This window comes from Dermacentor albipictus, chromosome 8 (genome assembly GCF_038994185.2).
Source record: "Dermacentor albipictus isolate Rhodes 1998 colony chromosome 8, USDA_Dalb.pri_finalv2, whole genome shotgun sequence".
NCBI lineage: Eukaryota > Metazoa > Arthropoda > Arachnida > Ixodida > Ixodidae > Dermacentor > Dermacentor albipictus.
This window is the reverse complement of record NC_091828.1, coordinates 105,236,076-105,252,548: the sequence shown is the minus strand read 5'-3', so window position 1 is coordinate 105,252,548 and position 16,473 is coordinate 105,236,076. Positions and strand designations below refer to the sequence as shown.

At 47.8% G+C, this 16,473-nt stretch overlaps 2 protein-coding genes across 3 annotated transcripts in view; both read left to right on the top strand.

The window, feature by feature from the left end:
* LOC139048930 (uncharacterized) overlaps positions 1-9,864 on the top strand; it is a 76,573-nt gene extending 66,709 nt beyond the window's left edge. The window contains exons 1-3 of one of the 2 annotated variants that reach the window (XM_070523909.1): positions 3,795-3,990; positions 6,673-8,575; positions 9,199-9,864. In XM_070523909.1, coding sequence (XP_070380010.1) covers positions 6,678-8,575; positions 9,199-9,508 — 2,208 coding nt within the window. In that variant the 5' untranslated portion in view covers positions 3,795-3,990; positions 6,673-6,677 and the 3' untranslated portion in view covers positions 9,509-9,864. Of the gene's footprint in view, positions 1-3,794; positions 3,991-6,672; positions 8,576-9,198 lie in introns of those variants that run through there. The other variant, XM_070523910.1, reaches the window with a different exon arrangement.
* Positions 1-16,473, top strand: part of LOC139048938 (protein NLRC3-like) — a 462,676-nt gene that overhangs the window by 95,457 nt on the left and 350,746 nt on the right. The window lies entirely within an intron of this gene.

The window sequence follows — 16,473 nt, the reverse complement described above, 5'->3', positions numbered from 1 at the left end:
GCAGTGGTGGGCGAGAGAAACGGACATTCAAACGCGCGCCCTTGCGCTCTGTATCCCCTCTCCACCTCCAGAAAAGACAAGGGTTGGGGGAGAGAACGCTTCCATCACGAGGTGTGGAGCTTTTCGTCTGAGTTTTACTAGCTTTTACTAGGATTTTTACTAGGTTACTACTCTTTTTACTAGGCTTTAATATTGTCCCGTGAAGCTTCCTCGCAGACTTTTTTTGCCTTCAATCATTGCGGCCACTTTCTCGTCGCTGCCGCAGATGGAGCCACAATTGTTTCGCACGGACCACGCTTGATACTGCTCTGGTTGGAATAAAGAAGATTGCGCCTGACGTAATCAAGTTCAGAAAGTTTAACTAAATACTCGTTAGGAATAACAGGGCACGTGCTCTTGAAAGCGAGGCAACTGCGAAGTCACCTAAAGCTTCAGTTGAGCTTACAAACGAGTTGAGTCCATTTGTATTAATGAAAGTTATCACTGTACACGCCCCTTGTGCTGCTTCGCGCCCACTTATTTCGTGGTGTTTTGAATGCGAAGTTTTGTCAGACGCCACTGGCATGGGCTTTGGCTTATTTACGATAAAAACAGATCAGAAATAAAACATTGCGGCTACTGCAGCTCAATAATAGGAACATCTCAATAAAAGATAAACCGTTGATCGTTGCACCCATGCGTTCCTGTCTCTGTGCAATGTGTAGCGGGTTATTTTCGATTCTTTATTAATCAGGCCATTGCTACATTCGATTAAAACACCAACAAGCAATTACGGCAATTTTAAATGCTTTTGCAAAGCCTAGACAGCTAGCATAGGCTTTTCACGCTTGTGTGCTAGCACCTGACATTGCCTCATGACGAGAATTTGAATTCCTCCCTATCCCACCGACTTGCCAGAGCTAAAACTCGACAGCAATTCTTTTTCTTTTTCGAGCAAAGCTTGATTTGTTCCTTGGAAATCCGTATCTTAGAGTAAAGTAAATCCATCTCAGGTTATCAAGAATACGGTACAGATATCAAGAAGAACATCGTAACATCAAGAACTATCAAGCCACGCTGGTTCCTTTACTCAAATCATTTCATGATCAGATACTTGAAGCTATTAAACTGGGGTGTTAGGGCGCTCTGATCACATGCAGTTATGCTGAAATGTTGCGTAGTGAAGAAGTGTACCACCCGCGTGTTCATGGCACGCAAAAGCAAACTTGCAAGTAGAATCACCTTTACAATACAGAAGCCGTTGTTCTTGTCGGACTCGCTCCATTTGCGTCCCTGTTGGCACACCTCGCTTTGTAAACAATGAATCCCTCCTACATCGCTTTCTAATTTACAGTATACCTATTTCTGCGTATATTGTTACATAATTGCCAACAAAATTGAGTGCGGAATAGCTGTGCACAAGCAACAGCAATGAAATGTGCAGTAGGGTCAAGCATATATTTGCGTTACTTTATACGTGTCTTCGAGGCATCATCATTTTCCTGCATTTGCAATTCGCTCTGAGTGGTGTATACTGCCGACCGCTTGCACTGGTGCCAACGCCAATAGTTGTGGTTGCTCATGACATTATATACATTATATACGACCTTCCAAGTGAATATCGCTACGTCGGCGCTTTTGAATAATTACTTTGTTAATCTAACGAACTTTTAACATATACTGCGAAATTCTTAAGAAACTTTGTTATCAGGAAACGTTTCTTGTCTATTATCTGCAGCAGCGAAGGAACATGCAGGCGCCTTTAGCATTAGCCACATTTATCTAGTACACGTGGCATTCGCTAAAGCGGCTGTCTTCTTGGCACCCTTTCGTTGTTTGCAAGCCGAGAAGAACGCCTGCAGGAAGGTGTGAGCATTAGTGTTCGCCAATCGGGGGGTTAAAGTTGTGCCATCGATATGAAAGCCAGGTTGTTGGATAGCGTGGAGGCCCAATGAAGTAGTCCCATGTGGAGACATCTTGAATGTCGCTTTGGTGTCATTGGTGTCGAACATCTGTTTCAAAACAGTCAAGCATCTCAACGCTAATATTGCAGTAACCAAGGGTATCTTGCTTTGCTGCTGGTTTACGATTTCTACAGCGACACGATAGAGCCGCTGCCGAAAATTTGCACCAGCAGCGATGTACAGTACTCTTGATGAATGCAATATTCGCTCAGAGTTTATGCGATTGAGCTCATCGCCACCAGGTAGGTGCACCATGCAGCACTCATCAAGTAAAACGCCTAGTCTGCAGGCGTTTAGCCGTAACTGGACTCGCCTGAAATCTATAATAGTGTCTACGTGGTAGTAATCCTCCGGCGTGAAGTGACGGCCGCAAACACGTAGATGTTGGCGCCGATCGGGTAACGAGAGGCGAATGCGCTGAGGCCACTCTGCTCGCATGTTGTGTCGCAGAGAGACACCATGTCGCAGCTTGACATGTCGCCAGTAGCTAGATTTGTAGCCCACAACATGTCCAGAAAAGAAACGTGGTCCCGAAAAGAAAGCTCGTGATCAGCATTGAGCGTGCAATTCACGTCAATACGGAGAACGTTGCAGCACAATCAGACGACACTTGCTGTGTTCCGGAAGTGCTTGAGTGCAGTGACAAATTGTGGTATTGTTTCCTTTCTGGGACATTTTGATACAAAAACGTTACCAACATTTCAACTATTACGAATAATATTTGTTCCTTACCAAGTTGTGAAAATAATCGGCGACGCCACCTATGTAGCCAATCGGATAGTTCGTCAAAATGACGTCAATTGGGCGAGGGCGGGAAATTTCGTGTAGCGACTCACGTGTTTTAAAATTTTCATAAATTACACGCTCTACGCGGACTGCTTGAATGCGTCCCTTACTTATCAAAAGGACTTACCCTAAGCACTCAGTACCTTTGTCCACAATCATCAACATCGTTTTAGGGTCTCCTTATTTATTTTTACAGCATTTTTTCTACTGTTGTCGCTACTTAGTTTAGTTCAATTTGTTAGTGCTTCGGCTTTGTTCGTAGAATGGTCTTTTACGTTTTGTTCTTTTATTGTGTACTCAATAATTAGGATTGAGTTTGTCTCATTTCTCAATTACCCATTATTACTGCATTTCTTGACATCTCGATTTGTGAACTGAGCCTATTTTCATGTTAATGAGTTTTAGATTGAATCTTATTTTATCACTGGTGCCTGCCCGCATATGGCTAGTGTTGTGTCGGCAGCGGCAGGCAAGCGGGGGGCCCCGACCAGCGAACGCGCGGCTAGCGCCGGCGCAGTGAAGGAGACTCGGAGCGAACTGCTCCCGATGAAAACCGGAACGAAGACTCGGCCGAGCCGCGGCCGTTTTTTCTTAAAAAGGCTTCACACGCCAGATGACACCTCCCGATTGGTCCAATGTTCGTCACATGACAGAAGGGGGGTGCGCCATCTTGCTAAACAACCACAAAACATACATGTGCGATGACACATAGATCTGACAGGGGGCGACACTATACTACATCTAGCTTCCAGCTCTCGAACGTTATTCTGCCTCTTTACTGCTCCCGCAAACCGAGTCTTCTTCATCATTATTATCATCAACACTACCAGCACCACTATCATCGCAATTATTAGCATTCTCGTCGTCGTCGCTGTAGTCAGCATCATAATGCGCGAGGCTATGCCAATAGAAACCGACGCGGTTTCATCAAAAATACATAATCGTAGTTACAGAAAAAAAGATGTTTTAGCTCCGTGATGGAACCCACGACACGGCCGCGTTTTTTAAGCTAGTTGCACGAACTTTTTGTATCTTTAACTCTGATGATTTATTCCTTTTAACAAGATTGATGCAGAAAGAGAAAAGAAGAGGTACGCTTACTGATTCTCGTGCTAAGGTCGACGAAGAAGAAGTGATCTACAGGGCCTTGGTTTTGAATCCTGAACGTCACCAAGAACAACAGCGTCGCAATTTCTCTAAAGAACAAAGACAAGAATTCACAAGGACAAGAGTAAGCGAGGAACATCGACCCGCGTCTCTGGTGAGTGCCAGGCGCATGTGTGTTCGCGAAAAGCTCGTACCGCTGAACAAGTTCGAATGACGAGGGTTTAGCTGAATTGGGAAACGCGTTCGCTCGAACGAATTCAAGCAACTAGCGGGGTTGAAGGTCCCTGGATAAAGGACCTTAGCGGGTATGTGATCGCGACGCATCCTGGCGCGATGTGATGACAAAGCCGATGGCATTTTCGGTTGGTCGCGGTGATCCCCGCGAATGCGAGTGGGCCGATTTCTGAGGCCACTGTTATCTGGGTGGCACCCAACTCAATAAAGTGATTCAGAATAAATACTTAGGTGTCATTCAAACCGCACATATTTCATGTTCTAAACATATTGAGCATGTTAACGGGAAAACCCTAACATAACTAGGTTAGTGGCACCGCACTTTAGCTAAGACCCCCCGCTATACTAAACTGCTATTATATAAAACGCTAATTGGCCCTGTTCTCGAATATGCATCTGTCGTTTGGTCAGCGTACCAACAATGTGAAATAAGCTCGCTCAATAACGTTCAACGAAAATCTATCCGTTCCATATGGCAAAGTTACAGCCGCACCAACACCGGCTCAACAATCTTTAAACATTGAGCCATTACTTTTACGTTACCACATTGAAAGCCTTAAAGCTTTTATATGCAATTATTAACTTCACCTCTGGTCTTTCTGAATGTAAGTACATCACATTTACTAAGGCAAGTTGTACCCGTAGCTGCTACGCGTTGAACATAACACCTATTTATGCCCGTACTAACATATTCATGTAAAGTTATTTTCCGCGTGCAATAGATCTTCGGTATTCTCTACCCGGTAACATTCGTTCACTGTCACTAAAAGATTTCATAGCTACCACTGGTAAGCACTTCGTTAACATGGAAAACGCTTCATTTTGATCATCCATCTTGTGTTTACGTGTGTTTTAATGTGTAATGTATAGCAATGTACAATGTTCAAACTCCTGCCATAGACCTATATTGGGCTGCACTATATGTAAAATAAATAAATAAATAAATAAATAAATAAATAAATAAATAAATAAATAAATAATAGGCGATATCCTGTGTCAACCAAGCTGCTAGCTGCTTTTCGGGAACAGTGAAATGGAAGGAAGCGAAAGCTAAGGGCAACTTCCAGGAACGCGGCCACCACGTCCATCGGCTGTGTTTTAGATGAGAAACATCGCGACGATGGCGGCGTACGTGCAAAATGCATCGTCGCCGCTGTGAACAGGCGTGACGTTCCGCCTTGCGCAACCACGGAAACGGGTTGGGTCACGTGATCAGAAAGTGACCCGAAAGATTTGTGCGCTGCTGCGACAGCAATGCTGTTCGAATTGTATTGCGCGCATTGGAATTTGTAACCGCCATTTCTTGTTCAGATGACGGATGGCGAAACGGCGATTTGTTAACATTTCATTAATACATGTAAACTAATCGTAAGGACGCGTTGCTGTCGAAGAAGTGCTGTGCCGGTCCAACAACACACATACATGAGTGAGGATGCAAGGATGTACGGGGTTCACAATGTTGTCCGGCAGTTCTCATAGTACAAGGCTGCCCGACAAGACACGAAAACGAAAATTTGGAGGTATCCAACGCACGTAATGAAAGCGGCCCTATTGGGATCCCAAACTACCAACTGGCCCTACTTGCTGTGTTGATGCTGGTACGGCGTCGGACAATCGAGAAAGAGCATAAGTATGTTGCTGGAGCTACTATTAGTGACCGCGCGAACGGGATCAGCGTTTCAGCAGTGATTTAGAGCGCGCGAAAACAACCATTCGAAGAGGTCATAAGAAATAGGACAAATTTACGGTGTAGCCTTACGTTTATTAACCGTACGCCTTCCCGGGTGAGCTATCGAAGATTGTAAGCTGCTTTGCGCTATCTGCCACAAACGATATTTTAAACGCTTAAGATTTGAAAGAAATATAGACAAAGATCTCACGTCATGAAAGAATTTATACACGTCAGTTGCGAGCACTTGCCCTGTAACGTTCTCCCTTATGACAAGTTAATTGATTGATTTCGAGCGGTCCTCCCAACATTCAGTGACACTTTCAAACTGTAAGTAAAGTTAATCATGACAATAATATCATGAGACGATCCTATATAGTTAACAAATGCGAAATAATGTAACGGAAGCCATTCGTCTCCGTAGTACAGATTCGCTGCCGTTTTACGCGACCATGGAAACACTTTGGAAACGCTTTGGAAGAAGCAGTTTAATGTGCGGCTAGTGTGTAGAATTGTGTGTTACTCGTCTAATGGCTCATCTTCAGACCGTTTTACCAGCAGCACGGAAACCTTTACGCTATTCTTCCTCTATGAGAGAGAGAGAATAGCCATCGATGCGTACGGCCATGAAGGATGTTAATTTCTGAAAAGGGTCGGGAATCTAGCCGATTCAATGCTGTCGGGAGATATTCACGCTTGACGCCGTACTAGGGACAGAGAAATAGGATGTGTTCATTCGTTTCTGTAGTTCAACAAGAGTCGCACATGGGCGTATCCCCCATTTGCATGCGGAGCGAGTAAGCCTTCGCATATGCCATCTCGAGCCTGGGGGCTTCACTACACAAATATAAACAGTTCATATACCTTCAATTTCATGGATCAGTACATTTCAGCATGATCTCTTTTCTAAGAGCTACACATCTCTCCCTCTAGGTCCAATGGCAAGCGGTGAAGCGCCAAGAAAGTTCCCAGTGAGGATTGGTCAGGCCGATTCGTTGAAGCTGTTCGACGTCGGCTTGGCAGACATCGAAGGAATAAGGGGCTTCTTCTCGGGCGAAGCTATTGACCACGCGTCACCTTGCACTGCGACTGAGGACCGAGCGTGTCACATCGTTGGACACCTCACAGCGTGGAATGAAGTGCTCTCACAGGCCAAGCTCGAACTGAGAGAAAGCCCGCGTACTCGCAGCGGGCTGACCGTGGCGAGCATCGACTGCCCGTACATGAGGGACCACTCGCTGGACACACTGCACCGGGTCGCCACGCTGCTGCACTGCCTCGTCAAGAAGCATCACTGCGTGACGCATGTGGACGTCACGATGGGCAGGCTCACCTTGTACGACGAGCTCCTGTGCGACGCCCTTCGTGGGAACCAGTCCGTCGAGACGCTCAAGTTGCGGGATTCGTTCAGCGGGGGTCTCGGCCCCTACAGTAACTTCTGCGCGGTCGTCCCGACCGTGCCAAACTTGAAGTACTTCGAGTGCACCAGTGATGCGGAGTGCCGGCGGTCTTTTCTGGACGCGCTGACGTCTCTCCTGTTGACGAGGTCGCTCGAGTCTCTCCATATTCCTAATTTAAATATGAGCCTAAGGGCTGCAAAGGCGCTCTTGACTGCGATTATGGCGTGCTCAACCCTAAAGGAGCTATCGTTGAACTTTAATGTCGTGACATACGCCCAGGAAGAAATTTCCGCTACTTTCGCTGAGTACCTGAAGAGTTCCACTGCCTTGACGACGCTAAACTTTGTGGGAAGGGGCTACGTTTACAGCACTTCTATGCAGCTGATACTACGAGGACTCGAGAAAAACCGGACCGTCACCAGACTAGACTTCAGGACAGCGTTCGTGTCACGGCAATGTGTGGAAAGCGTCGCCAACATTTTTGCAAGAAATAGGACGCTGCGCAGTGTTCACATTTCGGCCGGCCGTCCTGACCCCTACAATATTCACCAACACAGGAGTACTGTCACTTGGGATGGCTGGTTGACATCTCTCACGGGGAATGAGACGCTCGAAGAACTTACACTTCCCTTCAACATCTGGAAGCCACTGAAGTGGGCTCTGTTCTTTAGAGCGCTCTCGACGAAGCAGAATCTAAAGCACGTCACCATAGACGGGGTCGCCACGGACGCCATCGCCTTGCAGCAAGTCTGTGAGGCCCTACGAGAAAGTGGTGCAGAGGAGAAGGTCGTTTTTGGACCAGAGTTGGGGGCTTCCTGCTATCGGCACGATTTGCGTTTCCTCAGGTACCATTGCTTCCGCACCGTCGTCGCCTGCCAGGCTGATCACGGAACCGATGCTCCGCCGCTTGGCAGGCTCCTACACCAGCTGTGTTCGCAGAACCACGTGACATCGCTGACCGTGACTGTTGATCCTGGCACGTACAGGGAGGACCTGTCGTCTGCTCTGGCAGACTATGTTGGAACCACCACCACGCTGAAAATATTGCGACTGATCTCGGCGTCTGTCGCCTACCCGGCGAATGAAAGTGACCTAGATTGGACGGCAGTGGTAGAGTCCTTGTCGAGGAACAGCAGCTTAGCAGAGCTGTGCGTCAGCGCGACTTGCGTGCCTAAGGAGGACTCCGAGCGCATGGCTGATGTCGTCAAGCACAGCGAAAACATACGAAGGTTTTCCGTTTCGGTGCAAAAGGGATGGCACTTGGAGGCGTTCGTGAGTCGCTTGTCCGACGGCATATCTCGGAACTACAGCCTCATGAGAGTCGAATTTCCTGGCTACATGAACAAGGAGTCATTTGTCATCTGGGACACGGCGAGAAGAAACTCCCGCCTGGTGTCCAGTGCTTCGAGATTCCTCGCAGGCGCTAATGCTGACAAGTAAGTGGCAATAATTGGATGTTCGAACCTCCAGCACTTTGATGGAAATATTCGCAAGACTTCGTGTGGGAAAAAATAATGCATGATCATATTGCTTTCAAAAATTTGGATTTCTTCAAGACCGGCCGTCTAACCCTGCCATTTAAATGTACAAAAACAGCCAGCCGTTTTTATTTTGACTACTAATTTACCCGTCCACTGTCACTTATAGCATTACCTTTTATGCGGCGGAGCAGCTGCTTTGAAACAAGTGGCGACAACTTTTTGAAACTGAGACCTAACGAGGTCGCGACCTCATACTCGAATCGGCCGAAGGCAGTGGAGGTAAGGGCAGCAAGTGCTTCAGGAAGTGATGTATTCGGCTATTTATGAAACACACCGACTCAATCTACTCTCTGAATGAGCGACATATGCTTTTTTCTATTTAATTGTTTTGACTTGCTGTTAGGGCAGCATTTCGTTATGGTATATATAGAGGAGCTACAGCGATAACTGCCCTTGTGGCTTAATCGGGTCGACCATGATATAACTAATGGTATCCCTGCTAGTGTTGTGAAATTTCTTGCATTTGGCGACTTCGACTAGATATAAAACCGTCACGACGCTTGGCGCGCTATCGACAGGGCCATTGCGACGGCGCTGGAGCGGGTCTTGCGGCACCGTGCTCTGCTGGCGGAACTTGCCGAAGTCCAGTCCATCGGCGAGGACGAGGCAGCGGCCGCTCTCCGAGACGATGTCAGGTCCTTCGAAGGCTTGCACGATTTCATGCGACTCGCGGGAGTCGTCAAGGAAAGGGTCACGTGTCATCGACGGGAAGACGGGCGCACGCAGCTCGACGACCTCGACGAGTACTGCTGGATCGCGATCCGGCGCTGCCTCGCGCTTGGTGACGTCGTGGACGAATGCGGCCAATCAGAGCCGAGCCGCGTGTGACGTACGCACGATGCCCTGGCGTTTGTTGTGTTTTGTCCCAGAGATATGATATCTGCCCAGATAGGCAGACGAGAAAAAAAAGAACAAATCGCACCTGCTGCACCTGCTCGTCATTATTTGCAGAAGTCGTCCACCACCAAATGTCATAACCCAGAAGTCCAAACGATAAGTTTATGACAGCGATTTAAGAAAACACACAAGCATGCGCTACGGCGGTTCTGGTGTGATTTGTTTGTTTGTTTGACAATTTGTTTTTTTTATTGTTACAATGCTCCTGATTACTATCCATGGCTATCGACATTCATTTGTATCATGCACTTGAATATAAACATTTTTTGACGATTTTTTCCACGCCAGTGGCGTCTCGCCAGCCCTCTTAAAAGACCGTAGTGCATGAACGTGAACAAGCCCTACCCTCAAAACTTTCAATACCTGCTAGAAAACCACAATCAGACGAAGGTATATCTAGCCAAATTTTTTGCCGATAGAAAGTATTTCACTTTTCAGGTGACGGTGCTGAGATACTCACCTATAATGCTTAGGCATTAAAAAGGCCAGACCCTCATCCCGTGCAAGGGTACAAAGCAGCCGAACCCCACCAGCTCAAGCGATTGCCACAATATGGTCGTGGATCTGCTAAACATATGTCAATAGAACTGCAGGGAACTCATTAGGAAAACTTGTGAACAACTTAAGCTTCTGCCTTTAAGAGCGGAACGCGATAGCATTGCACTTTTTCTTTTTCGTTGCCTACACGGCCGGCGCCGCCGCTGTGGATGAATGGATGGATGCATGGATGGATGTTATGAGCGTCCCCTTTGGAACGGGGTAGTGAGTTGCGCCACCAAGCACGGATGGATGGATGGATGTATGTTATGAGCGTCCCCTTTGGAATGGGGCGGTGGGTTGCGCCACCAAGCTCTTGCTACTATACTGCCTAATATTCTACCCAGGTTAAACAATGAAAAAAGACACACACACAAAAAAAACACTATGAACTACCACGCCCAAATTTTCTGATCCCCTATTGCGAACTGTGCTTTTGTACGTCTCCGTCTTTTCTCGTTTCCCTACTTTTCTTCCACTAATCCTCCAGTCGCCTCTTACTGATGTCTATTGCGGACATGTTTGCTTTACCACTGCGTCGCTGAGCCCAAGGGCACCGCAGATGCGTGCAGCGCCACCTGTTGGAGCTTCAATGAAACGAGTGGCGTGGTCAGGGGACGTATTCTGAAACGTTCGCCGCGGCGAAGTTTCGCACTGGCCACGCCTCCGCCGTTGCGGCGCGCGCTGAATGGCTGCTTTGACAAAACCGGAAATTCACTTGCGCCACCTGAATTTCCGGTTTTGTCAAAGCAGCCATTCAGAGCGCGCCGCAACGGCGGAGGCGTGGCCAGTGCGAAACTTCGCCGCGGCGAACGTTTCAGAATACGTCCCCAGGGTAAACGCACGGTGAATGCCAGCGACGCCCTAGTGCCTGCTCATGGGCACCCTTGTTAAAGCTACCCACATAAAAGGAGGCCGACTAACTCAATAAATCGCTGCGCAGCCAGTCAAACCTGACGTCATACTCCTCCAGGGAGTTTCGAACAGGTTGCAGTCGCAGGCTACTCTACGTCTCGCACTATGCGTCTGGTCTGGCTACCCTATATCCAAAAAGGCGCGATAGAATGAGCACAGCGACACTATTATTCTTATTGCGATTCGACCGTTCGGTGAACACCAACATACTCAAATTTGCCTCACGAATTCGCGCGGTCCACCAAAGCAACCGACCGCTTTTCTTAATGAACGCTCTGCACCATGAATCCAATCCAATACAATCCAATACAACTCCCACAGAAGTCGCGCACTCGCGGCTTCGATTGAAAACGACGGGCCTCATTTTTCTAAGCGACCCTGACTCGCCCACACAGCAGGGAATGCTACTGCATGGAACACTGCCCTTGATTTAACGCTTCTTCATTGAATTTGTCGTACCTCGTGGCAGGAGACCCAGGACGCCCTTACGAGCTATATATCATATCGTTCTACAATTCAACCTTCGAGCATTGAATATTCACCCCAGACGGCGCATAAAACAATTACCGAGTGGCGTAAGTTCGAGCCACCGGTGATTTGCTGTTTGATAACGCTTCAAGGATACACCGATGACCTTCATGACAAAGTCGAAACATATAGAAGTTGCACGACACAGAGGCGAGCCTGCTGTCAACTTTCCCCCCCATTCACCCTTGAGCAGCAAGGTATGGCATTCTCCGTCGCCGGAGCAAGAACAAATGGAACATGTCGTTTCTAAAACCTCTCTTGCAACTCGGACACCATTGCAAAACATTCTGAACATCACAAATGGCATTCGCCAGTTTGTGATAGTCAAAATGGCTCCAAGCCGGGCACTCAGCGTCGAGGACACCCACGTTCGAAAGAAGCGTCGCGCGGAACAGGAGCCTTTTTCATGCGCAGCGCAATGTGCTACATACTACGAATGTATGCATACAATGTATACCTATAATTATGGAATAAAATATTCAATTACGCACAGACCGATAATTCAAATAAACCTGAGCGTTTCTACCGCGATGCGATGTTTCATGCGAGAAAATGATAATGCTCAACTCCCTGATATATTATGAAAAATGACGCGCAACAACGCCTGAACCAAACATGCCTCCCTGTTTGTTCTGTGGACTGCGCACACAAACAGCAGTGGAGCGCGCAACGCGACGTTTAACATGAACTCGCCACTCTCGTGTTCGGCTAAACTCCGAAGAATTGGTCATTTACCACCATCATCATCGTCAATTATTGTCAATCAACGCAAACAGGACACCAAGCTTAGCTCACATTGTACCCCCAGTGCATGGGATACGCGAATATTCAAACGAAGGCTCGTTATTTCCATTAGCATATGTGCCGCAGATTCACGATCACATTTTGGCAAGGGCTGTAGCTGGTGGAGTCCGGGTGCTTCGTAGCCTGGTGCTGGTTGCTGGTCTGACTTAAATTGATTTAATTGACTTAATCGAATAAACATGCTCGAATAATCGTATCGAGTGTTTGACGGGAGCATCTCGAAAATTTTGAAATCGTTCTCGAATGGCGGCGCACGAGCAGTGACGGGGCGGCTGTGGGAGAGCGACTGTCTACTGCTTTTCCTCGTCCCGAGCGATGCCGAACCGGGCGCTTCTCCTCTTTGCACTCACGCGGGCCGAAGCGGTAGGTTTGGAACGCCTAGCAGTTCAAGAGATGTCGTAGCAACCCAGTCGTTGATCGTCGTGCCATTCCCAGTCCACCAAAGACGTGGCACAGCCTGGTTGCCGGTTTTTCAGCGCGTGTTCGACATGGCGATGGAGTTCATGTCGATTCCAGGAATTTATAGCGTCCGTGCATCTATGTGTGGTCATTCGATGAAGGTGCCGGCTTTACTCAAACCTCCCAACCAAGTGACATTCCTTCGAGCTGTAAAAAAAAAAAGAGCTGGCAGTTTTAAATTCCTATACCCGTCATTTTCCTTTCCCCTTGCGTATTGCGATTTTTTACATATATCAGTTGGAGTTCACTTTTAACATTCGCATTTTCCTTATTTCTTGTTCAATTGTACTTTACAGAGATTCACTAGTACCGTGCATATTATTTAAATCTATGCTAACCGCCATTTTATCAAGCGATTAGACACTTGTGTTTCAAACTTTGTTGCATGTCTTAAATACTAAGATGGGATTCTGTAACAGTAGGTAACTGCCCTTCAACGTTTCGAAAAGCGTCCGGCAAAGTTTGAATTATTCAATTAATCGACGAAAAACCCTTCATAGAAAGCAATGAATCGATAAACGCAAAAGAAATATTGATTCATAGTCACTGATAGCCATCATTGTTAAGTCAATCATTGATAGCCATCATTGTTAAGTCAATCATTGACAGTCGTTACGAAGTGCGTATCGTATGCCATAGAGATAACAATATCTGGCTACGCTCCACTGCCAGGTCATGGCATTGCTGACCAGCTCGTCCGCGATGCTCTCAATCAGGCGCTTGGCATTGGGCCGGCAGTTGCAACCGAATGTCTACAGCGATCCTCCACCCTTGAGCTCCCGCCTAAAGAGCCGTTGGTTCCCTTCTCTCGAGCCACCGCTCGCGAGATGGCAGGCAAGACTCTTCCGACACGCTCTGACAATCCCGTTTCTTCTTAATGCGCGGCGCCATATGATCTATGAAGGTGCTGGACCTCTTCTGCAATGGTCACACTGCTGCGGTTACCCCAATACAGACGGCATACTCTGGAGTTGTTCATTTATTTTGCCTCCTCTTTCCCAGTGGACCCCTCTGCCCCCTTCTACAGCTTGGTTTATCTTTGGCTCATGGGAAGATCAGCAATCCCTGCCAGCCGACATTGAAGCAGCTCTCAAACATCGCACCAGGGCAAAAAGCATAATTAGCATTTTTTTCAACTGCAGTCAGTAACGTCCCGGTCTTGCACAGCGCCCGGATGCCTGAAGAGCGAAGGGAGGGCCAGAACTCCGGGACTTTGTTCCGAAGGCGATCATCTATTCGAGTTCAATGAAGTGTTGCTCTCTCTTTCTCTACGAACTGTCGTCACGCATTGTCGTCGCGCAGCCCTCACTGGCTGGTGGCACCACCACATACATTGCAGGACTACAGTGCAGGACACTTTTCCTACAGTGGTGGGAACTTGTTTGTCAGGTTTCTTGTTTTGTAAAAAAGAAATGTCATGTGCGAGCTGTTCATCGCTTTCTTTGGCTACATACTTTATAGATGGAATATTTAGCCGCGTTGAGCTGCTGTAGCTGACAGAACACGAATCAAAATATCCGAACATAAACCATTAGCCGTAGTTATGCACTTCATGCCGGGACGTGCCGCGGTTGCACTTATTTTCGTCGATGGAGATACGTGAAACTGTTTGGTATTCTGCTGTCAAAGGAAGGAGACACTACAAGCACGTATTGTGCATGGAGCCAAAGTTACCACCACCTCTTCATCCCGACACAATTCACAACCATCGAAATTACTCTGGTGGGAGAAGCATTTCTTTGGGATAGTTTTGAAGACAGAAACAGTGTTCCGGCACTAGCATTAACAACCATGAAAACGTTTTTACTTCCCACAGTTCTTTTATTCTAATGTATTTTACAACGACCGCGAAAAAAATGTGTAACCCAAGTGTCAACGCTGAGGACGATAAAATCGACTTGCATGGTTGGTTAAATGATTCTAAACAGATGGTGCTGTGTTCGTGTGTAGGCGTATTTCCGCGTCATTGTTCGGTCGCCCCTAGAGATTCTATCATATATGCAATCCAACTAGGCCACCAACTTGTTTTAACTAAATTACACAGCACAGTGTCAAGCGCGCACAGGTAAACACGAACACATTTCGATCGATATTCGATTTCAATATTCTGGGACGAGGAATCTTGGCCTCAGCAATCGAATTCACCTTGACCTATCTCTCGCTTCTACGCGACCGAAATTTCGAAAGCACAGCACATACGAAGCTGCCGACACTAAGCGCACTCTGCAAGCATCGCAGATCGCTGTGAAGATGGGGCCCGCGCGGGCGCTCTTTGGCCACGTCGCCGATCGCTTTCAAGACACACGAGCGCCGGCAACGCGTCCCTACGGCGCAAAGGCGTCTACTACGGCGTCCGCGATTCGCGTAGCCAAGGCCGCAGTAGACGCCGTGGTGGTCTCCACTGTGTACAGAGCGGCGTGCGAGGAGGTCAATGAGGAACCCTGGCAGCCGTCGGAGAAGAACGCCCCTCCTCCCTCGCCTGACCCCCTTCCTCGCACGCGACAGGAGAGAGAGCACGTTGGGGCCACGTTCCTCGCTCGCGCACGCGAAATTGAATCGCGTTTGCCGGCTTACTCACACCCTTTTATGTTCACGGCGTCCAGACCCTTTTCACGCTTACAAACAGGCTTCCCAGAAGACTTCCGGTTAAGCCCTCTGAAACAACGCAAGTAACAATAGCCTATAAACTTACAGAACCCTCCCGCTGGCATAAGTTTTGCTAAGAAGTTGGAATGTTCTACAAATTAATTTTATTGTTCAGTGCCACAAAAAAAAACCCATACACGAGATCTACACATGCCGCACTTTCTTGATATCTGAACACATCAAGAATATGTGCCTACAGTAAATTATGCGCAAAATGCTTCCGTTTTCTTGGCAAACTTGACTGTCAGAAATGCATGACCGGAAGTTTTCTGGAGTCATGAATGCACTGCTGCCACAGCGTGGATGAAAAAGGTCTTATGCCGTCAACATGCACATCGACCACCGCAGTGCCCAAGCACGAACAGCGAAGGCGCTCACTGACGCTACATTGATCTGGACAGCGGGGCGCTTTGTTTTGGTGGTGGTGCTTGTTTGACGTCAGCAATAGCTTCGCTGTACATCCAGTTTCACACGGTGGAATGGAAGATGAATTTCTTCATGCTTATTCTTCACTTCATTCGTGTTTTACTCGTATCGTATTCCACACGCAGTTACGATGGGCCCCATCTAGTTCCCGCGGCCGTACTGCAACGTAGGACACGCTCGTTCCATTCACGAGTAGACTCGCTGGCCACGGATCCGCGTTGGCCCACCTTCTTCCGTCGCGAACCACCAACGTTTGTCGAGGTACTTTGGCTCTTGGCTCACACGACGCGAATCGCGCAGTGGGACGAGACGGCAAGGAATTTTACTTTAAGCCTCCTCCCGAGACTAACCTCGCGAGATGCGGCCGTCATCTTGTCGTGGCTGTAGCGTAATTGTTGGATTAACGCGCGACTGTACTGTCATTTGCCAGAAGAAAGCACGCAGCCGTAGGAGCGCTTGCGTTTTTCTCTCTTCTGTTTCGACAGGTATCTTCCGACGGGGCGGCATCTTGGCTTTGCAGATTCCCACGTACTGCAATACATACCGAGCCACTGGTTCGTCGAGGGCAGCGAATACGCAAA